Source organism: Geotrypetes seraphini, chromosome 2 (assembly GCF_902459505.1).
Source record: "Geotrypetes seraphini chromosome 2, aGeoSer1.1, whole genome shotgun sequence".
In the NCBI taxonomy this organism is placed as follows: Eukaryota; Metazoa; Chordata; class Amphibia; order Gymnophiona; family Dermophiidae; genus Geotrypetes; species Geotrypetes seraphini.
Window position 1 is genome coordinate 516,532,745 of NC_047085.1, and position 25,079 is coordinate 516,557,823.

The 25,079-nt window shown below is 44.7% G+C and overlaps 1 protein-coding gene across 4 annotated transcripts in view; it reads left to right on the forward strand.

Moving 5' to 3' along the window:
* Window positions 1-12,443: 12,443 nt before the first annotated feature.
* LOC117354644 (oocyte zinc finger protein XlCOF6-like) overlaps window positions 12,444-25,079 on the forward strand; it is a 34,432-nt gene continuing 21,796 nt past the window's right edge. For 2 of the 4 annotated variants that reach the window (XM_033932472.1, XM_033932474.1), the window contains exons 1-3: window positions 12,444-12,611; window positions 15,914-16,040; window positions 24,362-24,481. In XM_033932472.1, the coding sequence (XP_033788363.1) occupies window positions 12,588-12,611; window positions 15,914-16,040; window positions 24,362-24,481 (271 nt within the window). In that variant the 5' untranslated portion in view covers window positions 12,444-12,587. Of the gene's footprint in view, window positions 12,612-15,293; window positions 15,430-15,913; window positions 16,041-24,361; window positions 24,482-25,079 lie in introns of those variants that run through there. The other 2 variants (XM_033932473.1, XM_033932475.1) reach the window with 2 other exon arrangements.

The window sequence follows — 25,079 nt, forward strand, 5'->3', positions numbered from 1 at the left end:
CCGCTTGATTGACAGTGGAACTTACTTGATTGATGTCGATGCTGGGGCCCGTTGCCGTTTGAAGGAAAAAAAAAAAGGTGGAAAAAAGGAACCTGTAAAGGCGAGAGGAAGGGAAACCTCCAGGACAGCTGCTTTTTGCCCTCCTTCAGCGGCCCAAGAGTTCAGACCAGCAGCGGCAGCTCTGTATGCTTTTAACTTCGGCACAGAGCTGCCCCTAATCAATAGTTTAGCGCGGTTTCATGAGGCAGCCTCGGGGCCTTTGATAGCCGGCCCGCTTCGATGATGCGATGTGGGCCGGCCTAGCAAAGGCCCCGAGGCTGCCTTATGAAACCGCGCTAAACTATTGATTAGGGGCAGCTCTGTGCCGAAGTTAAAAGCATACACAGCTGCCGCTGCTGGTCTGGAGGTGCGGAGACAAGGCAGGAGGCAAACGCGGTGGAAGGCAGGAGTCCCGGCGAAGGCAGGAGTCCCGGCACAGCGACTGCAACAGGAAGTTGCAAGTCAGCTGACGCCGGCCTTTCGTTGCGGCGGGGACCGAATCCTTCGCGGACCGGCAAGATTTTGTTTGCGGACCGGCGGTTGAAGAACTGTGCTCTACACTGTGTGCGCTGTGACGAGAAACTTGTGCGCTGCGAGGTAATATTTTGTGCGTAAGCGCACCCCAGCGCAGCTTAGCGGGAACACTGCGGAATGTCACTTGATGAATTCTGGACAGCACAGCTCTCTCTCCAGGAAATCAGAAGTGGCTAGTATTCTAAATTGCCAAGGAGAGCAGTTGAGTTTGGGTGGGTTTTCTCTGTAGACAGCTGTGTGTTGGAAGTTGTCTGTGTTTTTGAAGGTAAATTTTGAATTTATTGAAGAACAGTAATAATTTAGTTTTGGTTACAATACTGTATCCTGTTTGGAGTAATTTGTGTAGTAATAATAGTATTTCTGAAACATTTATTCAATGTTTGGGGTTTTTTTCCCCCACGTTTTAACCTTGGTGATATGCACTTGTGTTTTGGGGTTATAAGAGGTTTATTGAAATATTAGTTAATTGTGGGTGGGTATAGTTTAGGGCTATCTCAATTATCTATTCTTTTATATAATTAGTTTAAAGTGGAATCTTGGGGAGTAGTTAGGGTTTTCCTTTATATATTTGTTAATAGATAGAGTAGTATGGATCAACAATGACATGTATATCCTGGACATATGGATGATTCAACTGGACTCTACAGACCTAGATTTTCACTTGTGTATGCTGGACACTACAGACATAAAGGCCCAGCCTGTACCTTGCTGTCTGTAAACATTCAGCTTTGCAATGCTAACAATGATGTTCTTGTTTCCCTGCTGGGAGGATATCCCTTCAAGGTTATGCTGAACTGTTATCACTGCTGTATGACTTCATAGACTTCATATGCCAGACACCCTGGAGCTCTGCTCATGTGGGTGTAACGAGATGAAAGAACTTGGTACCAAACCATGGGTTTCCTGTCTCCCAACCAAGCTATGGGAACCAGACAGCTGGATTGTGGAAAGGCCATCTCGTTGCCAACTTTTCATCTTACAAGGACACCAGCTCGAACACCTCTAATTAGCAGCTGCATGTCTACGTGCTGAAAGAAGGAAGTTCAGCAACAGTTCTCTGTTTCTGTAAGGCCCCCCTTTTACTGGGGGGGGGGAGGTGTGGAGGTGAGAGAGAGGCGTGGACGAAAGGGAGGAGTTAGTTATACAATATTTTTTGTACCAATAGGGAATTACATAACCAGAATTCGGGGATGGACTTTCTTGGGACAAAGGAAGAATTGCTCTATATAAAAAACACGTGCATTCTAGAAAAAGCCAGAGAGATTCACTTACTTATGCTACGGGGAACTGCTAGCCCCCTGCTAAGCATATGGGTGCAAATTCTTCTCTCCATTGCATATTCTGAACTGACAATATATTTTTTTTCCAATATGTCTTTGCTGCTGTAATACTGTAAGTTTTTTTCTACTAACAATAAACAAATATTGTCTGTTTTGGAAGATACAATGCCGTCTTGTAGTTATTCCAATGAGGTAAACAAAGCAGCCTTTTACTTCAACAAGAACTGCAATCAAACGCTAGCCCACGCAAGAAAGAAAGAAGAAGAGAAAAATAAACACCTGTTTGCCTGAAGTCATCTGTCCTGGACCGGTGTGTGATTGGACATTAAGAAAAAAAAACTTCTCCTGAGCTACAGTTGTGGTAACTATAATATATTGTTAATTTTAAATGCATATTAAATTTATTTTATTTGAAATATTTGAGTGAAAGAAATATTTTATGTAGCTTTGGCTATTTCCTGAGTAACTGGAAATTGCCTGGGTTACATTAGCTGAAGCAGTTCAGCTATAGTCCCTTTCAGTTCCTTGTTAACCCTCGGATGGATGCCATCCGGTCCTGGGGATTTATCGCTCTTAAGCTTATCAATCTGCTTGCATACCTCTTCTAGACTGACTGTCAACCCTGACAGTTTCCCATCTTAGTTTCCAGTATATAGCCTGATGGGTTTTGGTATAGAAACATAGAATATGATGGCAGAAGAGGGCCGGCGGCCCAACAAGTCTGCCCACTCAAGAACCCTCCCTCCCTAGTGTACCCATCTTTTATGCATAACTCTGTAGCACCCCCAACTGTTTGTCCCATTGACTTTTGAAGTCGAGTATGCTACTAGCCTCGACCACCTGGCGTGGAAGTTTATTCCATCGATCAATCACCCGTTCGGTGAAGAAGTATTTCCTGGTGTCACCATGAAATCTTTCCCCCCCTTAAGTTTTAGCGGATGCCCTCTTGTTCCCGTGGGACCCGTAAGAAAAAATAATTCTTCCTCCACTTCAATGCGACCCATGATGTATTTGAATGTATTTATCATGTCCCCTCTTTCTCTGCGCTCCTCGAGAGAATATAGGCGCAGTCTGGTCAGACGTTCTTCATATGTGATGTCTTTAAGTCCTGAGATCATCCTAGTGGCCATTCTCTGGATCGACTCCATTCTCTTCACATCTTTTTGATAATGTGGCCTCCAAAACTGGACACAGTACTCCAGGTGAGGTCTCACCATGGATCTGTATAATGGTAGTATGACTTCAGGCTTTCGGCTGATAAAGCTCCTTCTGATGCAACCCAGCATTTGTCTAGCCTTTGCTGAAGCTTTCTCCACCTGATTGGCAGCTTTCATATCTTCTCGGATGAGAACTCCCAAGACCCTTTCTGCAGTGGTTCTCGCTAAGTTTTCACCGTTCAAGGTGTATGTTCTGCATGGGTTTCTGCTCCCAAGGTGCATTACTTTACATTTTTTGGCATTAAAGTTTAGTTGCCAAGAACTGGACCATTGTTCCAACAATGGCAGGTCCTTCTCCATAGTGCTGGGCCCGGTTGCTCTGCCCACAATGTTGCATAGGTATGCTGTGTATATCCTCTTCGGTAAATACAGACGCAAAAAATGTGTTCAGTTTGTCTGCGATTTCTTTGTCCTCCTTTAGCACTCCCTTTATTCCATGGTCATCCAACAGTCACACCGCTTCCCTCACGGAAAACATGATTGACAGTTTTTCTGCAAGCAAGATTTAAGACCCTAGCGTTCAGGACCACTAGACACATTGCACTAGAACAGGGGGAAGTAATTCCAGTCCTCGAGAGCTGGAGCCAGGTCAGGTTTTCAGGATATCTACAATAAATATGCATGAGATAGATTTGCATCTCAAGGAGGCTGTGCATGCAAATCCATCTCATACATATTCATTGTGGATATCCTGAAAACCTGACCTGGCTCCGGCTCTCGAGGATCGGAATTGCGTACCCCTGTACTAGAATAAGGTTACCAGATGTCTGGGAAAACCCCGACATATCCTCGTTTTAGAACCCTGTCCAGGTGCCCAGCGTGATTTCCAAACCTCGGTACTTTGTCTGGGTTTTGGAAGTTCCCAAGCTCAGAGCCGCGTCCAGATGCTCTCTACCCATGCGCGGACCTCAACACGATGATGTGTATTGAAATGATTGCGTTGACATTGTGCATGTGCAGAGGCCCCAGACGCGAACAAGTTTTGTGGGGGTGGGGCTACGGGTGGAATGGGGTGTAGGGTTGGGGCACAGCTGGGGCAGAATGGGGTGGGTCCAGGTGTCCTTTTTTTTAAAAAAGAGAAAATCTGGCAACCCTACACTAGAACAAAGCAGGCGGGGGGGGGGGGGGGGGGTGAGGGGTCTGCTGCAGGCTGAGAAACTGGCAGAAAATGCAAGAACATCTGATGGTGGGAAGAGCTGGGTACAGATGGGAGGGTGGCCCTGACTGAGCCCATGTAGCAGAAGCAGAGAGAGGCAGCATGTCCATGTGTGTGAAGAGCAAGAGTGTCCCAGAGCCCCAGTTCACTTGCTGAGGGGCCGATTTAACAAGCAAAGGCCAAGGATCCCCTAGATAAATATAAAAGACGTCTCTTATTAATTATGACTAGTACAGCTAAGGAATATCCAACAGTTGTGCCGAGAAGATTGTAGACTACGCAGAGGCTTATACAATACAGTTGCCAAAGTCACAGGACCATAAGAACATAAGCAATGCCTCCACTGGGTCAGACCCGAGGTCCATCGTGCCCAGCAGTCCGCTCACGCGGCGGCCCAACAGGTCCAGGACCTGTGCAGTAGCCCTCTATCTATACCCCTCTATCCCTTTTTCCAGCAGGAAATTGTCCAATCTTTTCTTGAACTCCAGTACCGTACTCTGTCAAAATTAAAACAAATTAAACACTGAATCTTGAAGCTGATGCGCAACTCAGTTGGTAACCAATGCAATTTTTCCATGTAATATGAACACTTTTAGAAACATTTCCAGAGCTGTTTTATCCCGATTAATCTTGTAGCCAGGGTTACAGTAACAAAGGTGATAATGTCATCTGCAAATATTAATCCTATACAGTGGACTCCTTTAGATATTTGAAAAACTTGGAACGCCCTCTCCCAAAAGCAAAGAAAAATGAGGCAAAATAAAATGTTTGGAGCATTTCATCGGAGTGAAATGAAACCAATAAGCTCACGTTCAGTTTGTGGAGCTAATTATCTTGAGATATTTAGGTACACTTTGGGGGGGGGGTTTCCGTACAGATTTGATATAGAACTTTAGTCATACTTCATGAAGAAAATTAACGGCTGTGATGTGAGGAATAAGATTTGTATCCAGTTAACAAATTATGTTCACTGTATGTAAATTCAGTAGGCATTAAGCCTAATTAAGATTCCACTGAGTCCTCTTTAGAGATTTCTTATTAATTAACAAGTGTAGCATAAACTAATGTAGCTTTCTTGATTGCTTGTAACATAGTAGATGACGGCAGATAAAGACCCGAATGGTCCATCCAGTCTGCCCAACCTGATTCAATTTAAATTTTTTTTTTTTTTTTTTCTTCTTAGCTATTTCTGGGCGAGAATCCAAAGCTTTTCCCGGTACTGTGCTTGGGTTCCAACTGCCGAAATCTCTGTTAAGACTTACTCCAGCCCATCTACACCCTCCCAGCCATTGAAGCCCTCCCCTGCCCATCCTCCACCAAACGGCCATACACAGACACAGACCGTACAAGTCTGCCCAGTAACTGGCCTAGTTCAATATTTAATATTATTTTCTGATTCTAAATCTTCTGTGTTCATCCCACGCTTCTTTGAACTCAGTCACAGTTTTACTCTCCACCACCTCTCTCGGGAGCGCATTCCAGGCATCCACCACCCTCTCCGTAAAGTAGAATTTCCTAACATTGCCCCTGAATCTACCACCCCTCAACCTCAAATTATGTCCTCTGGTTTTACCATTTTCCTTTCTCTGGAAAAGATTTTGTTCTGGATAAATAGATATCATAATATTTTAAATTCCTCATCCCTTTGTTACTGGACTAAAAACTGAAGGAAGAAATTGAGATATTTTTCTGCTGAAAGACAGCTTGGCTGTGTTCCTAGGGAATGTGTAGCAATCCAGTTTTTGGAGGGAGACTTTCACGTCCCTTTTCCAGTCCATTCTAGCACTTGCGCCGTTAGTGGAGGATCGAAAAAGCAAGACCAGAAATATTACAATGTCCTGGCATATTCCCCAATAACTGTCTCATTTTAAACGCAGCCCCCCAGAACCCGGGAAATAAGTACCGTATCTGACTGTAGGCCACGTTAATTGCCTTCAAGTTGGAGATGTGGTGATCCATTAGTAGTGGGTTGTGCTCCTGAGTTTGCCCCTGAAGAAGGTCATGAAACGGGGTCCTCTGTAGGGCACTCAGCCAAGGCACCCCTTTCATAAGACATGGACAGTTGCATGCATCACTAGGTAAGTTTATCGGATTTCTTTTGGTTTTGAATTTTGATCAAGTTTCAAGTTTCAAGTTTATTAGCATTTAATGAATCGCCTATACAAAGTTTCTAAGCGATGTACAAATTAAAAACCATCAGATGGTGGTCACATATATAATTTTTACACATTAAATTTTAAAACAAACTATTGACATTTTAAACAATGGGAAAAAGACAAACATGAATAAGAGGGAAAAGAGGGAAAAGTTACAATTTATTTTATGTTGAAATTAACAATTAAGGAAAAACACAATAGGGAATAATGGGGTTGGAATGTTTGATAGTCTTAGTCAGAATGTAAGGGGTTAATTTAAAATATGCTATGTATCAAAGGCATCTTGAAACAGAAAGGTTTTTAGAAGTTTCTTAAAAGTTAAAAAGTCTTTTTCAATTCTAATAAAGTTTGGTAAGGAATTCCACAATGTTGGGGCCATAACAGAAAATATGTCGTTTCTTCTTGTGCCGATGATTTTCAAGGAGGGAATTGATAAAAGATTTGAAGAGGATGAACGTAATGAACGTGATGTATTGTATGGAATAATCATTTTAGATATGAATTGTGGTTCATTATAAAGTAATGTTTTATATACTAAAAGTATGATTTTAAACGTAATCCGATGGGAAATAGGAAGCCAGTGTGATTTAATCATTAGGGGTGTGACATGGTCGTATTTTTTTGCTTTATGAATTAATTTTATTGCTGTGTTTTGAATTATCTGAAGTCTTCTTTTTTCTTTCTGAGTAATATTAATCAGGAGCAAATTGCAGTAGTCCATTTTGGAAATAATTAGTGAGTGAATTAGAATATTAACAGATTTGGTCTCTAAGAATGTTGAAATGGAACGGATGAGACGTAACCTATAAAAACATGATTTAACTATTTCACTGATATGTTTGTTAAATGATAAATCTACATCAATGGTTACACCAAGGATTTTCAGATATGGTACAGATTCTAAAGGTGTATTGTCAAGGACGAATGGCAAAATTGGAGTTAGATTTCCTTTCCAAGTGAAAAACATGGTTTTTGATTTTTGGATGTTCAGAGCTAATTTATTGTTGTTTAACCAATTTTTTATTTGTCCCAGTTTTTCATTAATCGCCTTTATTTCGTCAGCTTTCTCTGGATTAAAGGGGTGTAGAAGTTGAATATCATCTGCATATGAAAAAGATGTGAAACCTAGTGATTGTGAAATAGTCAGAAGAGGTGATAGGAAAATATTAAATAGAAGAGGAGATAGTATAGACCCTTGGGGAACGCCGTATGTCGATGAATAAGTTGAAGAGTAGACGTCATTAAATCTGACTTGGGAAGAGCGATCTGATAGAAAGGAAGTTAGCCATATTAAAACTTGACCTCCTATGCCTAATGATTTTAGCCTGATTAATAAAAGTTCGTGATCGATTGTGTCGAAAGCAGCAGATAAGTCTAATGAAAAAAGAGCTACAGATTTGTGATGATCGAGAAAATAATGAATATTTGTTATAAGTCCAATCATCGAATATTCTGTACTATGATGTTTACGAAAACCTGTTTGATTGAGGTGAAGGGCGTTTGAGGATTCAATGAAGTCAGATAATTGTTCGAAGACTAGCTTTTCTGTTAATTTCATTAAGAATGGTAAATTCGAGATAGGGCGGTAATTAGAAACATCATCTTGGTTAATTTTAAAGTTTTTTATTATTGGTTTGACTATTGAGGATTTCCAGGAAATTGGAACGGTTGCAGAAAAAAGACTATTTTGGATAAAAGAAAGAATAAATGGTCCAAAGAAGTTGAAAAATTTCCTTAAATAGAATGGGGGAATTTTATCTAATGGGGAACCTTTTAGATTAATTGTTTTTAAGTATCCTTCTAATTCTCTTAAGGAGGGAGTTCTGAAATTTTCGCATTTAGCTGTTGGTATACTGGTTTTTGTATTGTCGAATGTAATTCCACTTGCTTTAAAACCTGAAAGATTTTGTCTAATGTTAGCAATTTTTTGGTAGAAATAGTCAGCTAATTCTTGTGCAGTTAAAGTTGATTTTTGATTGGTTATTTTGGCTTTTGTTTCCGGACTAATAGTTTTTAAAATTTTAAATAGGGTTGATGTATTTTTTGCTTTTTGAATTTTATTGGTGTAGTATGATTTTTTTGCTTGGTTAATTTTATTTTTGTAAAGAAGAGCATTGTCTTTAAATTGTTGAAGGTTAAATGAAGATTTGGAGGAACGCCATTTCCGTTCTGAAGCACGAAGTTGTGATTTTAATAATGATAAATCTTTAGAGTACCAGGGATTTTTTAGTTTACGAGTAGATACAGATTTAGAAATTAAGGGTATTTTTGAATTAATAATAGATTCAACTGAAGAATTCCAGTATTGAAGTTGTTCTTCAATAGAATTAAAAGTTGGAAAAGTCATGGTGGAACTGAAAAATGGTGTGATGTCAGTAATTTCCAATTTTGAAAAGTCTCTGAATGAGATCCTTTTAGTTTCAGAGGGGTAAATTGAGGGTAAAGGTTCTTCAAAGTGAAGATTAAGTGATATCAAATTATGATCAGACCATGGAACCGGAAGAATATTTGGGACTGAGTGAGAAATTGTTTGAGATTTGGGTATTAAGATCATATCAAGAATATGTTGGGCCGATTGAGTGGGTTCATGCACCACTGTTTGCATGTCCACTTCTTTGAGCAAGTTTAACGTATCTGAGGTATTTGGGTTTTTGAGGTTATCAAAGTGAATGTTGAAATCACCTAATATAATCGGGCAATTAGTGGTTGAACAAAAGTTAAAGATTAGATTATGAAACGAAGTTAGTTTAGAATGGTCTATAGGGGGAGGAATATAAAGTAAAAGGAGATCAATTTTTTGAGTTAGATTAATTTTGATGTGAAGATATTCGATTATTGAATTATTTGTGGATTGGTCATATAATGAAATTAGATTTTTAAGGAAAATTATAGCTAGACCTCCACCTTTACGGTTTTGGCGATGATTCCATATATAGTCATAGTCAGAGGGGCAACAGAAAGAAAGGTAGGCTTCATCACCGTCAGAGAGCCAGGTTTCGGTAATACAGAGGACGTGTAAGTTTTGTTTAATAATTGAGTCTTTAATGAGATGATGTTTACTTTTAAGAGATCTAGTATTGATTAATCCTAGTTTTAGAGAATATGAATGGAAATTGGAGGTAGAGGATGTTTGAGCTGGTAGGAATGTTTTTTTTGATGTTAAAGTGTTTGGTTGAGAAGAAATAATGGGTATAGGTAAAAGTAACTTTGAAAAGTTTCTGGAAGGTTTATAAGATAGAGGTCTATAACCTAGTTGTACAGGGATATTCTTGTTTATTGAAGTCAGGGGTAATTCAATCATAATGAATATATTTTGGGTTAGTAAGAGGAAGATAGAAATATATGATAGTATTTTGGTAGTTTGTGTGAATTTGTGATTTGTTAATGTTGAAAGGTAACTGTCAAAATGATTAGTGGAGGCGCCCTCAGGAGGCGTCCTGCTCCTTAGTTCGCTCCTTCGGCGCGCGCCAAAGGCGGAGGAGAGTAGAAAAAGACTTGGCTGATTGGGGGAGGAGTCCAGGCGGGCCGACGCTTCGTGGCGGCGGAGGAGAGTAGAAAAAGACTTGGCTGATTGGGGGAGGAGTCCAGGCGGGCCGACGCTTCGCGGCGGCGGAGGAGAATAGAAAAAGACTTGGCTAAAAGAAAATAACAGCAGTAAGTACAACATAAAACTTTTTTAAATTAATAAAACTAGTAAGAACAATTTTGGCAGGTTAAAAGTGCTGCTATGTGGTAAGGTGAGCAGAGGTGCAGTAACTTATCTCTTGACATAATTATGGGAATAAGTGATACTGATTTTTTTTTAAATCTTTATTGATTTTCAAACTTCGACAGTGCAATACAATTAATTGAACATAAAATACTGCATAAAACGCACTATTAATGACACAAGTAAAACATAAAACAATCATTTTCTCCCATCCTCCTCCCAATTATTAATACAATAAGACATATGATGTGATTACACTATTATAATTAAGTAATTGACATTCTCAAAATACATGGATTTACTAAGGGGAGATCCTGCCAATCCAACCTGATCAGCTTCTTTGACTGGGTGACGAGGAAGCTGGATGTTGGGGAGTCCCTGGACATCGTATACCTGGACTTCAGTAAAGCATTCGATAGCATACCACACCGCAGGTTGCTGAGCAAGATGAGTTCTATAGGATTGGGCGACACATTGACGAAATGGGTTGGGAACTGGCTTGGAGGTAGGCTTCAGAGGGTAGTGGTGAACGGCACCCCCTCCGAAATGACGGAGGTAATCAGTGGAGTGCCGCAGGGCTCGGTCCTGGGCCCGATCCTATTCAACATCTTTATAAGAGACTTGGCTGAAGGGCTGCGAGGTAAAATAACATTATTCGCCGATGACGCCAAACTAAGCAATGTAGTGGGCAAACGCACAACAGACATAAATTCGATGTCCGATAACATGATGCACGACCTACTCCTACTGGAGCGCTGATCTAGGTCCTGGCAACTCAGCTTCAGTGCCAAAAAATGCAAAGTCATGCACCTGGGCAGCCAAAATCCATGCAAGACTTACACCCTTAATGGTGAGATCCTATTTAGAACTGAAGCAGAACGAGACTTAGGGGTGATCGTCAGTGAGGACATGAAGGCTGCCAATTAAGTGGAGCAAGCTTCCTCCAAAGCAAGGCAAATCATAGGTTGCATACGCAGGAGTTTCGTCAGCCGTAAGCCTGAAGTCATTATGCCATTGTATAGATCCATGGTGAGGCCCCACCTGGAATACTGTGTGCAATTCTGGAGGCCGCATTACCGTAAGGATGTGATGAGACTGGAGTCGGTCCAGAGAATGGCCATCTGGATGGTCTCGGGACTCAAGGATCTCCCGTACGAGGAACGGCTGGATAAGTTGCAGCTGTACTCACTCGAGGAACGCAGAGAGAGGGGTGACATGATCGAGACATTCAAGTATCTCACGGGCCGCATCGAAGTGGAAGAAGATATCTTCTTTTTCAAGGGTCCCGCGGCACAAGGGGGCATCCGTGGAAAATCAGGGGCGGGAAACTGCACGGGGACACCAGGAAATTCTTTTTCATTGAAAGGGTGGTAGATTGCTGGAATAGTCTTCCATTTCAGGTTATTGAGGCCAGCAGCGTACCTGATTTTAAGGCCAAATGGGATAGACACGTGACGTGGGATCTATTCACAGAGAAAGGTAGGGGAGGGTCATTGGGGTGGGCAGACTAGATGGACTGTGGTCCTTATCTGCCGTCTATTTCTATGTTTCTATGTTACAGGGTGCTAGACCCATGTTGTGGGGGAGCTGGAGTTGGAAAGGAAGGGAGAGAGATGTTGGGCCTACAGGGAGAGGAAAGGGAAGGGAAAGAGAAGATACTGAACCAAGGGGATGAACTACTGAAAAGGGAGGGAGAAAATACACTATTTTTCTATGTAGCATTCGGTAATAATGTGGCTTGTTCAGTTTTCTCAGTGGAGGGGATATTGGTGGCTCATCGGTTGAGCTGCTGCCTCTACAGCCACTGATGCTTCCTGTGACCCTGGGCAAGTTACTTAATCCTCCTGTCCCCATTCCCTTGTTTATCCTTATTCTGTATTATGTGAGACTTAGAAAATGACAATTGAACAGAATAGTTTCTTTTTATAATTTAATAAGTTCAATATAAAATCATAACTATTCAAGGCTTGTGCAGATGGGATCAGACAGTTTGCAGGGACAGAAGCTCTCAGGGACAGGGACACATTTTTCCGCATATCATTCTCTAACTGTAACAACCTCCCAATCTTGGTTCTCCCTGTGCAGGATCCCTTGTTGGCAGCTGCCCCAGTGTTTGTTGGGGGGAATTTCCTCCCTCAGGATTAGAAAAGAATTAGGGAGGAGCCGAGAAGGCTGTTGATGTCACAAGGGAGAGGTGGGAAATTCACAATGAACGTTCTGCGCCTTGTAGTGCTGATTGGTCAGAAAGGTTCCTGGGGCGGGAATAGGAGTGGGAGGTTACTCCCCCTAGCATGGAGAAGGCAGAAAGGAGGAGGAGTTTCAGCTCCATCTGGTTCTCATTATTTAGAATTTCTGTGGGAGCGGGAAAAAGTGATGGGCTGAACTTTCTGCTTAACAAAGGAAAGAGTCGTCCATCTTCTGCTGGAGCCTCAAGTGCACAGTTTCTTCTCACTCCAAGAACCAACCTGGTCTAGAGGAAGAGCCCCAAATGTCCAAATGGCTGCAGGAGCTTCTGCTCAGGTAGGAGCTCCCCCTCCCCCACTTTTCCTGGCAGGGATGGGGGAGGGGACTTGGAATGCCACCACCACACTCCAAGGGACTTAGGCTGGGATTCACTTAAAACTTTTTTTTGTTAGTTTATAGCCCTGCGAGCCTGTGGTTTTAAACCGCTTTAAAACCGCGGGTTAAAACCACGGACTTGCAGGGCAGGGCAGAAGAGCTTCAGGGAAGGGCAGGAGAACGGCGATGCAGCAGGAGAGATTCGGTGAAGATCGAGGCAGAGCAGACAGCAGGGCTTCCAGTCGGAAAGAGGTTTTCGACTGGTCCCCCATCAGTCGCTTCTTCAGGTGATCGGCCAGCCCAGTCAGATCGGAAATTTAGTGTTGTGAATCGTGTCCCAGCCTACTTTGCATTTGTTTCACCTCATTTGCATGCACGGATTCGAAGCGTATCGCAGGAGAGGTAAGTGAATCAAGCCGGAGGGAAATTTGATAGTAAAGGGGTCCCAAACCGATCGGTTTGCTTTGTGAATCTTAGTTTGGAGCTGGGGCAATGTGCAGGGTTAAGGAGCAGCCCTGGGCTTCTATTCAGCCTCTCCTCACCTCATGGTCCAACACTCATTCATTCCCAAGTGTTTATTCAAATGTGATTCTGTCCCTTATTCAACTTCTAAGCGAGTTACAGATAAAATATAATGGGAATAAAACCACCAGTAACAACGTATCTAATATAGAACATATGGGACTAAAGTAAAGGAAGATGGGGAGGAAATGCAATTAATATAGGAGAGACCAAAGGCTGCATTTTGACTGGTAGGAACTAGAGGAAGATTGAAATGTCAAATGGCAGATTCCTATGGGGAGAAAAGTCAGATTGCTGAATTGGCTTCGTGGGAGCCCTGAATGGAGAATGCAAATGATCACTCTGCTGCAAATGGAGCCCCCTCAGATCAGAGATCGGACTTCTTTAAGAGAACTTTGACCCCACGGGGACAGAGTTGTCTTTTCAACATGTAACTTGTATTGTTTTTGCCATAATAAAAAGATTATTCTCATAAATGGCTCTTAAGAAGGCCTTTGAAGCCGTCTAGATTATTTTCCTCTGCTGCCCCCGGGTGTTTACCATCTTGCCTTCTCCCTCCTCTGTCTTGCTGCAGGGCTTGCGCGGCCCCAGAATTTTTTTTTCGGCCAATGCGGCCCAGGGAAGCCAAAAGGTTGGACACCTCTGATTTATAGCATCTACCCTCCCTCCTTTATTCCACTCTTGTAACCCAGATTTCTTTCTCTCCCTCCCTTCCACAAGGCCAACATCTCTCCTTTCTGCCCTTATAGCCACTTCTGCCAGGTCTGACATCTCTCCCTTCCTCTCCTTTCTGGCCCTGAGTCCTTGTCCCTTCCACCTGTCCCTATCTCCCCTCCCCGCTATCTTTGAGTTGTACATCTCTTCCTCCCTCCTTTATTCCACTCTTGTAACCCAGATTTATTTCCTCTTTTCTTTTTCTTCCTCCCTTCCACAAGGCCAACATCTCTCCTTTCTGCCCTTATAACCACTTCTCCCAGGTCTGACATCTCTCCCTTCCTCTCCTTTCTGGCCCTGAGTCCTTGTCCCTTCCACCTGTCCCTATCTCCCCTCCCCGCTATCTCTGAGTTGTACATCTCTTCCTCCCTCCTTTATTCCACTCTTGTAACCCAGATTTCTTTCCTCTTTTCTTTCTCTCCCTCCCTTCCACAAGGCCAACATCTGTCCTTTCTGCCCTTATAGCCACTTCTCCCAGATCTGACATCTCTCCCTTCCTCTCCTTTCTGGCCCTGAGTCCTCGTCCCTTCCACCTGTCCCTATCTCCCCTCCCCGCTATCTCTGAGTTGTACATCTCTTCCTCACCCCATTTTGCTCCCTCCATCAAGTATAAGACTTGCATTTATTTTTAGTACTAAATAAGTTTCAGATATACTTTGGTCTCAAAGGTCTGAGCTCTGTGCTTCATTGGGTATTACTCCTAGACACGAGTGCCAGGCAATTGTTTATCTGATTACCTGACAGTTTATAACATCTATTTAGCCTTACACCTCTACCATCTCTCCCTGCCTCCTTTTACCCCTTTTGCCATTTCCCCCTCTCCTGCCCCCTCTGTCTTCCCCATCCCTCTTTTTTTAAAAGAGGAAATCTGGCAAACCTACACTAGCCAGAAGTTGGGGGGGGGGGAGTGAGGGGTCTGCTGCAGGCTGAAAAACTGGCAGAAAATGCATGTGATGGTGGGAAGAGCTGGGTACAGATGGGAGGGTGGCCCTGACTAAGCCCATGTAGTAGAAGCAGAGAGAGAGAGAGGCAGCATGTCCATGTGTGTGAAGAGCAAGAGAGTGTCCCAGAGCTCCAGATCACTTTCTGAGGGGGCCGAATTAACAAGCAAAGACCAAACTGCCCCTCAGGAGGGAGCCAAGAGCTGGACGGAAACTCCTGCCCAGCAACCCAGTCCTGGCTCCTCCCTCTCTTCCAGCATAAACTCCCCCAGGAGCATCCTGAGCAATGAGTAGCAGAGGGAGCTGAATCGCCTTCTTGTTTCCCCTCCCTCCAATCAACACTAGAGGGCGGATCCTTCTATCCTTCCCGCCGCATGAACCATTCTGACCAATCAGTGCTAAAAGAGATTGAACCAAGAAGAAAAGACGTGTCTGAACGTGCAACTGTGAAGCTCCGCCTCCCCTTTGTGAAGTCCGCAGTCTCTGGGCAGCAGGAGAGCAAGTGTTTCGTTCTTTCTTTCGTTTGCGGATCCAGCTCCCAATCTCCGTCTCTCCCTCCAAGAGACTAATTGTGGCCAATGCCTGCAGGAGCTTCTGGGCAGGTAGGAGACTGTCCCGAGCATCCCGCCATCTTTGCTCTGCTCCTCTTCTCCCTCTGGCTTCCCAAAGAAAGAAGACCCCAAAGAACCATCAGTGGGAGATCTAGACATTGGTTGGAAGGAAAAAGCCTCAGAGCCTCGTGGCTAATGATTTAAAATGATTAACTGACTTGAAGGACAGAAAACAAAACATTCCTTAAAATCTGTTCTCAAGGTGTGACAAAGCTTCAAATCTGTTCCAGAAGAAGAATTTGGTCTCACTGACAGTGGCCAGTATTTTGCTGCATCATCAGAGAACCAGACATACAGTACTAGAACTTTCTTTCTCCAGGACTTTGTAACTCTTTGCAATATAACCCTGTTCTGGGATTGTGTCTTATTTGATTCTAAATTATATACACTGGGCAAACTTTTCCCCTCACCAGTGATCTCTAGCACTGGGAGGTCATCTGATAGACGCTGAGTGTGTTTCTGGTTTGTGTTTCAGATGCCGGTGACATTAGAGGACATCTTTATCTCTTTCTCCCAGGAGGAGTGGGAGTATTTAAATGAAGAGCAGAAAGAGCTGTACAGGGAGGTGATGGCAGAGAATTATGAGACCCTGATGTCACTGGGTAAGAGATAATATTGCTAAAAGAATATAAAATTGAGATAACATTATAAAGCCAAAAAGCAAATGGAGAAAGGGGAAAAAAAAATCACACAGCAAAACAAAAATAATGTTATGTAAAAACACCATCGCACTCAGTTGGTCACATCAGTGAAAAAGCATCAGTTGGCGGTCTCCTTTCATAAACTGACACCTTCAATCACAGCTGAAAATACACCATTTATTAATACAGTAGAACCTTGGTTTGCGAGCATAATTCGTTCCAGAAGCATGCTAGTAAACCAAAGTACTCGTATATCAAAGCAACTTTCCCCATAGGAATGAATGGCAACGTGGGCGATTCATTCCACATCCCAAAAAGACCACCACCCCCTGAGGCCAATGGCGCGCTTCCACCCCACCACATCCCAAACAGACGCCCCCAAGGCCACTGGCGTACTTACATCCTACCCCACCATATCCCAAAAAGACCACCACCCCCTGAGGCCAATGGCGCGCTTCCACCCCACCATATCCCAAAAATACCCCCCGAGGCCACTCACGTGCTTCCACCGCACCCCCAAGAACCGGCATCACCCATTCACCTGCCCAAACCCTTACTGCGTTTGGGCACCAGCATGCAGCACCAACTCCAGTGCCAAAGGAGCCTACTGGTGATCTCCGCTGGGCCTTGAGCATCTGTGTATGCTCAACACCTTCTGGCTCCTGCTCTCTTTGAGATTCTCAGAGAAAACCAAGAATCTCATTAGAATCTTGGAGAGAGCGGAAGCCAGAAGGCCTTGAGCATGAGCAGTTGGTCAAGCTTTAGAATCCTGGAGAGAGCGGGAGCCATAGGTCCTTGAGCATACGCAGATGCTCAAGGCCCAGCAGAGATCATCGGCCGCCGGCAGGCTCCTTCGGCACCAGCACGTCCTGTGGGTTGGTGCAGCGTGCCGGTGCAGTATCGTGGTAAGGGTTTGGACGGGCACGGGGGGGACGATGCTGGTTCTCGTGGGTGGGGGCTCATAAATCGAGTCAATGCTCCGTTTGCAAGGCAAGATTTACGAGAGTGTTTTGCTCGTCTTGCAAAACAATCACAATCTGCTTTACTCGCAAACCAAGGTTTCACTGTACTGTTAAACTTGGACATATATTAAAGGAAAATTTTTTTTCATGACTGTACTTAAACTATATAGTGAGAATATTGAGTAATTTTGTTACATCCCTACTCCCCCATCTCTGATCACATCTGATAAATTTCACCATTACTCCCCCTCCCCTGCTACCTCGCCCAGTCACCTCCAAGAGGTTTTGAAATCTCATCCCATGTTTCACCTCTCTTTGCCTCCATTATGTTATCTAAGTCTGTTCACGAGGCTGTCTCTTCGTACAACTCTATTCTCTCCTCTGCTCTGGACACCCGTGTTCCCCCATTTCCTTGCTGTGTCAGGAGTACCTTGGCTCACTCCCAGTGTCCGTTACTTAAGTTCCTGCACCCTCTGTGCTGAGCACCGTTGGCTCAAATCTCGCACACATGCTGACTTTCTTCACTTCGAGGACATATGCTAGATGTAATTTACTTAGATTTCAGCAAAATGTTTGATACGGTTCCTCATAGGAGGCTCTTGAACAAACTTGAAGGGCTGAAGTTAGGACCAAAAGTGGTGAACTGGGTTAGAAACTGACTGTCGGACAGACGCCAGAGGGTGGTGGTGAATGGAAGTCGCTCGGAGAAAGGAAAGGTGAGTAGTGGAGTCCTTCAGGATTCGGTGCTGGGGCCAATCCTGTTCAATATGTTTGTGAGTGACATTGCTGAAGGGTTAGAAGGGTCTCCCCAGCACTCCGCGCTGAACACTGGCTCCCAATTAGCCAGTGCTGTGCTTTCAAGGCCCTAGCAGTAGCCCACAAGAGAATTTATGCCACCACCCCCTCCTACATAAAATCTAAGCTTCCCATCTACACCCCCACTCGCACCCTCCGCTCAAAATCGGAAATACGCCTATGCATTCCCCCTGGAAGGTCCCTCCTCTCAGAAACTGCCCGCAAACGATCCTACAGCCACTTCATCCCACATCTCTGGAATAAACTCCCCCCCCAACTCAGGCAACAGAACTCTTTATTGACATTCCGTAAAATGGTAAAGACCCTCCTCTTCAACTAAAGGTCTCCCTCAGTCTACACCCCCCCTTAAACCCCACCTCTCTCTTCTCTCCCCTATTTAACTTCTCCTAAATTTCAATATAGTCCTCTCTTAGTCTGTACTCTGATAAATTGTTTGTACCCTGATAAATACTGCACAATCTTGTATGTCCAAGCATCTAAACCTATTGTACATCTTATTTGCCTAATTACTTCTACTGTGTATGTTTACTTGTAGACCGTTCTGAGCTACTGGGAGAACGGGATATAAATCTAAATAAATAAATAAATAAATAAATAAATAAAAGTGTGCCTTTTTGCAGATGATACCAAGATTTGTAACAGAGTAGACACCGAAGAGGGAGTGGAATATATGAAAAAGGATCTGCAAAAGTTAGAGGAATGGTCTAATGCTTGGCAACTAAAATTCAATGCAAAGAAATGCAGAGTAATGCATTTGGGGATTAATAATAGGAAGGAACCGTATATGCTGGGAGGAGAGAAGCTGATATACACGGACGGGGAAAGGGACCTTGGGGTTATACTGTCCAAAGATCTAAAGGCGAAAAAACAGTGTGACAAGGCAGTGGCTGCTGCCAGAAGGATGCTGGGCTGTATAAAGAGAGACGTAGTCAGTAGAAGGAAGAAGGTGTTGATGCCCCTGTACAGGTCATTGGTAAGGCCCCACTTGGAGTATTGTGTTCAATTTTGGAGACCGTATCTTGTGAAGGACGTAAGAAGACTTGAGGCGGTCCAGAGGAGGGCAACGAAAATGATAGGAGGCTTGCGCCAGAAGACGTATGAGGAGAGACTGGAAGCACTGAATATGTATACCCTAGAGCAGGGCTGCCCAAGTCCGGCAGGCCAGGTTTTCAGGATATCCACAATGAATATGCATGAGAGAGATTTGACTGCCCTGCCTTCTTGGTATGCAAATCTCTCTTATGCATATTCATTGTGGATATCCTGAAAACCTGGCCTGCAGTAGATCTCGAAGACCGGACTTAGGCAGTCCTGCCCTAGAGGAAAGTAGGAACAGGGAGATATGATCCAGACGTTCAAATACTTGAAGGGTATTAACGTAGAACAAAATCTTTTCCAGAGAAAGGAAAATGGTAAAACCACAGGACATAATTTGAGGTTGATGGGTGGTAGATTCAAGAGCAATGTTAGGAAATTCTACTTTACGGAGAGGGTGGTGGATGCCTAGAATGCGCTTCTGAGAGAGGTGGTGGAGAGTAAAACTGTGACTGAGTTCAAAGAAGCGTGGGATGAACACAGAGGATTTAGAATCAGAAAATAATATTAAATATTGAACTAAGGCCAGTACTGGGCAGACTTGCACAGTCTGTGTCTGTATATAGCCATTTGGGGGGAGGATGTGCTGGAGAGGGCTTCAATGGCTGGGAGGGTGTAGATGGGCTGGAGTAAGCTCGAGGAATGGGCTGCGACATGGCAGATGAGGTTCAGCGTGGACAAGTGTAAAGTGATGCATGTTGGTAACAAATATCTCATGCACAAATACAGGATGTTCGGGGTGGTACTTGGAGAGACCCCCCCAGGAAAGGGACTTGGGAGTTCTGATCGACAAGTCAATGAAGCAAAGGGATTGAGGGGTACAGATAAGAGCAGTGGAAGGTTTAGAGATAACTGTAGAGGTAGGCAATAAAATTAGTCAGGGACCGCTGACCAGGCAATATGCCTGATGGGCCGCCGCGTGAGCGGACCGCTGGGCTGGATGGACCTCTGGTCTGCCCCGGCGGAGGCGACTACTTATGTACTTATGTACTTATGAAGCCGTCTACGCAATGTGCTGCGGGAGTGAAAAGGGCGAATAAAATGCTAGGAATAATAAAGAAGGGGATCACAAACAGATCGGAGAAGGTTATCATGCCGTTGTACCGGGCCATGGTGCACCCTCACCTGGAGTACTGCATCCAGCACTGGTCACCGTACATGAAGGACACGGTACTACTCAAAAGAGTCCAGAGAAGAGCGACTAAGATGGTTAAGGGGTTGGAGGAGCTGCCATACAGCGAAAGATTAGAGAAACTGGGCCTCTTCTCCCTCAAACAGAGGAGATTGAGAGGGGACATGATCGAAACATTCAAAGTACTAAAGGGGATAGACTTAGTAGATAAGGACAGGTTGTTCACCCTCTCCAAGGTAGGGAGAACGAGAGGGCACTATCTAAAATTGAAAGGGGATAGATTTCGCACAACCGTAAGGAAGTTCTTCTTCACCCTGCTGAACAAGGACATACGCTGGTAGGGCTAGTGTCAGTTAGGGTGTTGGTCTTTGACCAGAGAACTGCCACATGAGCATACTGCTGGGCACGATGGACCAGTGGCCTGAACCAGCAGCAGCAATTCTTATGTTCTTATGACAGAGATATCGGCAGTTGGAACCCAAGCACAGTACCAGGTAGAGCTTTCCATTCTTACCCAGAAATAGCTAAGAAGAAAAAATTTAGAATATATAAATTGAATCAGGTTGGACAGACTGGATGGACCATTTGGATCTATATATGCCGTCATCTACTAAGTTACTATGTTTTTTAATTCTGCACTTACACAGGTCAAGCAAGACTACTACATCCAACCGACTAACTCTCTTTCTACCAACCCCCGTCGTCTCTTTGCCACGCTTAACTCCCTCCTCAAAGCACACACCACTTCCGACCCCTCCTCTCTCTCCCCAGATTATGGCTGATCACTTCCATGACAAAGTCCACAAGATCGCTCTTGAATTCTCTACAAAGTCACATCCTTCTCCCCTATTAACCATTCACTCCCCTGATCTTCAATCTCTCACCTCCCCTTCATCCTTCACCCAAACAGCTCGGGAAGCTTCTCCTGTCTGGTCCTGCCATCTTGTCCCTCCGTCAACTACTACTTACTTTTCTGCCTTCTCTATAATCACAGAGGAAGAAACTGCACAACTTCTGTTTTCATCCAAACCTACTACATGCCCTTCAGACCCTATTCCTACCCCTCAACTCGACCCCATCTCACATCGTGTTATCCCTCCCATATGCCATATTCTCAATCTATCTCTTTTCACTGCAACTGTATTTGCTGCCTTCAAACATGTGGTGGTTAAACCGCTTCTCAAGAATCCTTCGCTGGACCCCTCCTGCCCATCCCAACTATCGCCCTGTCTCCCTTCTTCTGTTCCTATTCAAGAAACTTGAGCATGCTATTCTCTGTCGCTGCCTGGACTTCCTTTCAACTTGACAGATTCTCGATCCTCTACAATCTGGTTTTCGCCCTCAACACTCACAGAGACTGCCCTCACTAATGACTTGTTCATGGCCAGATCTAAAGGCCTTTACTCTATCCTTATCCTTCTTGACCTGTCTGCTGCCTTTGATGCACAGCTTACTCCTCGATACGCTGTCCTCGATTGGATTCCGTGAATCTGTTCTCTCCTGGTTTGCCTTCTAACTTTCCCAGTGCACATGATCGAAACATTCACGATATTCAAGGGAATTGACTTAGTAGAGAAAGAGAGACTGTTCACCCTCTCCAAGGTGAAGAGAACGAGAGGGTACTCGCTAAAGTTAGAAGGGAATAGATTCCGTACAAACGTAAGGAAGTTCTTCTTCAACCAGAGTGGTAGAAACCTGGAATGCTCTTCCGGAGGCTGATAAGAACATAAGAATTACCGCTGCTGGGTCAGACCAGTGGTCCATCGTGCCCAGTAGTCTGCTCCTGCGACAGCCCTTAGGCCTCAGCTTCAGGGATTCAAGATAAGGTTGGATAAGTTCCTACTGGAACACAACATATGCAAGTAAGGCTAGACTTAAAAGGGCACCGGTCTTTGACCTAAGAGCCACCACTTGAGCAGACTACTGGGCACGATGGACCACTGGTCTGACCCAGCAGCGGCAATTTTTATGTTCTTATGTGGCAGATACTCTTTATACTTCATCATGGCAAATAAAGGCTCAGAGGACTGAAGACCCATTCTGGATCTAAAGTAGAGGTCTGCACGGGAACGGGGCTCGCAGGAATCCCACGAGAGTCCCCCCTAACCCACGGGGACCCCCTTCTATCCCACGGGACTCCCATGGGGACCCCCCTCTAGCCAACGGGACTCCCACGAGGATGGAAGGCTTTGGAAGCAGGGTTCGTCCATATAATATAATGGACACTTCAGCCTTAGTAAAAGAGGGGTTTATAAGTTAATTCCTGAACAGAAAACAAAAAAGGATTCCTCCAAAGAGATTCCACAAGGAAAACAGCAGCACAAACACAAAAGAAACTGTGGAATTGATGATTCTGTCAGAAGTAATTGCTGCTTTTTATGGGGACGGGCGGGGATGAAGGTAATTCCTTGCGGGGATGGGTGGGGATGAAAAGGATCCTGACGGGGACGGGTGGGGACGGAGAGGATCCTGGCGGGGACGGGTGGGGACGGAGAGGATCCTGGCAGGGGACAGGTGGGGATGGAGAGGATCCTGACGGGGACAGTTGGGGACGGAGAGGATCCTGGCGGGGAAGGGTGGGGAGAGGATCCTGGCGGGTACGGGTGGGGACAGAGAGGATCCTGGCGGGGACGGGTGGGGACGGAGAGGATCCTGGCGGGGACGGAGAGGATCCTGGCAGGGGACGGGTGGGGATAGAGAGGACCCTGGCGGGGACGGGTGGGGATTGAGAGGATGGGTGGGTATGGAGAGGATCCTGATGGGGACAGGTGGGGACGGAGAGGATCCTGGCGGGGAAGGGTGGGGACAGAGAGGATCCTGGCGGGGACGGGTGGGGACGGAGAGGATCCTGGCGGGGATGGGTAGGATTTCTGTCCCCGCACAACTCTCTAATCTTAAAGTAGGTTGATGCCTTCCTGCAGATTCCACATTTTTGAATGGAAACGGTGTGTACGGTCATAGCTGCCGATTCCCTTGCATTTACTCAGGGGAGTTTCTAGCGTCCTTTGAACCTTAACCCAATATTTTGATCTACCCGGATCATTGCAGGTGTCTGCGTTTTCGTGTTCTTTAGCAGCATTTCCAGTTTGCAACTCTGCCTTTTGGGCTAGTGACAGCTTCCCACAAAAGCCGTGGTAGTTGTAGTGGCCTTCCTCTACAGCATGGGTGTTGAGGTCCATCCTTCTGTGGACTGGTTAATCTGGGCTCCATCTCATCAGGAGTTCGAGCAAGCAGTAGACACGGTGGTATCTCTGCTGCAGCGCTTAAGCTGGATTGCCAACTTCAAGAAGAGTCAGCTGATGCTGTCGCAAACCTTAGAATACTTAGATGTTCAGTGTGACACGCTACAGGGACGTATTTTTCTTCCCAAGCCACGCAGACAGAAGCTTCAGAAACAGATCGTGGATCTCCTGGCGCTCTTATGTTCCCACTGCCTGGCATTACTTGCAGGTGCTGGGATCCATGGCAGTCTCCTTTTTTCTACACTTAATTGCCACATTTTTACCTCTGTACTCACTATTCTCCTATCGCTCATGTCCTTGCCATCACTCCCCTTGATCTCACCCACTAGGCAGGCTGTAAGTATTATTGGCTGCCGACATCAGAAAACGGGATAGAGCCAAGCTGCCTTGAAGTATCTATGGATCACAAAGGCTGGCAGACGTGGTGATGAGATTTACTCTGTCTGATGAACATGTCATCTGCGATATTGAGGATAAAATACAGGTTGCTAAAAATATCAAGAAATACCTAGATATCAAGATTACCTTAACCATAGCAATAAGGATTTCTTTTCAATTCTGGATTTAGAACTGTAAAGAAATCCTTATTGCTGTTGTTTAAGGTAATCTCTGAAACAGCTGACTTTTACTGCAAGAAAGAGTTTTCTGGGATATAGGGCAGGAAGTGAAAATTAATTTCCTTTCTTTGCGTTCATATCGGTCTGAGCATTCTGTGTGTTTGTTTCACCTTATTCCGTATGTTCAGGATGAGATAAAGGAGACCACATGTTGTATAAGGGATAACGAAGCTTATAGATTTTGAAATGAGGCTGAGTGGGATGTAGACTATTAAGAGTGGGATGTAGACTATCAAGAGTGAAGAGGGTTTATGTGATTTTATTGAGATTTGTGAGGTCTAAATCAGTTCCTCTGAGGATTTTTGTTTGTTGAAGTTGGTGAAATTCTTTACGCTGGATATTGTGTCATATCTTGAATTTGAGGGAATCCAACAATAAATACTTTTGGGAAACCTAATGCAATATGTTCTCTCCCCAGGAACAGACTCTCCTCCCGTCACTCCTGATATTATATCCCACACTGAACGAGGGGAAGAGCCGTACATCAAGGATGAGCCAGGATCAGAGGAAAGAGAAACTGGGACAAGCAGCTGCTCAGGTGAGTGCAGTAATAAGAGAGACAAAGTGTGGCATTGTAAAGTATAGTTACTTACCTGTAACGTAGGTTCTCCATGGACAGCAGGATAGTCAGCCACATATGGGTGTTGTCCCAACAGCTCCCAATTTGCGGATAAGCTCTCCAATAGCTCAGAGAGATTTTTTTTTTCTCTCTAAGCACGTGCAATGCCCGGGCCCCACTGGGCATGCCCGAGCCCTACCCATTTCCCCCTGCTTCCCCCTAATCCCCAGGATGTTCCTAGCTGTGGCCGGGTCGGCCATATGGGGAGGCGGGTGGTTTGTGTGTCTGACTATCCTGCTGTCCACGGAGAACTTACATTACAGGTAAGTAACTACACTTTCTCCTAGGACAAGCAGGATGAGTCAGCCACATATGGGTGACTCCCTAGCCGAGGGATGTACCGACTGGACCTGCGCCTTAGCGCTCTGTGCATCCCTCGCCTGGCTGTGGAGGCCGAGCCGGGCAGGGTAATCAGGCGAAGCAGGTGAAGTTAAGGAAACAAGGTTTTAGATAAAGTGCTGTGTTAACTGAGCAATAATACTCACAGAACAGTGAACTGGTCAATGACAATCAATGA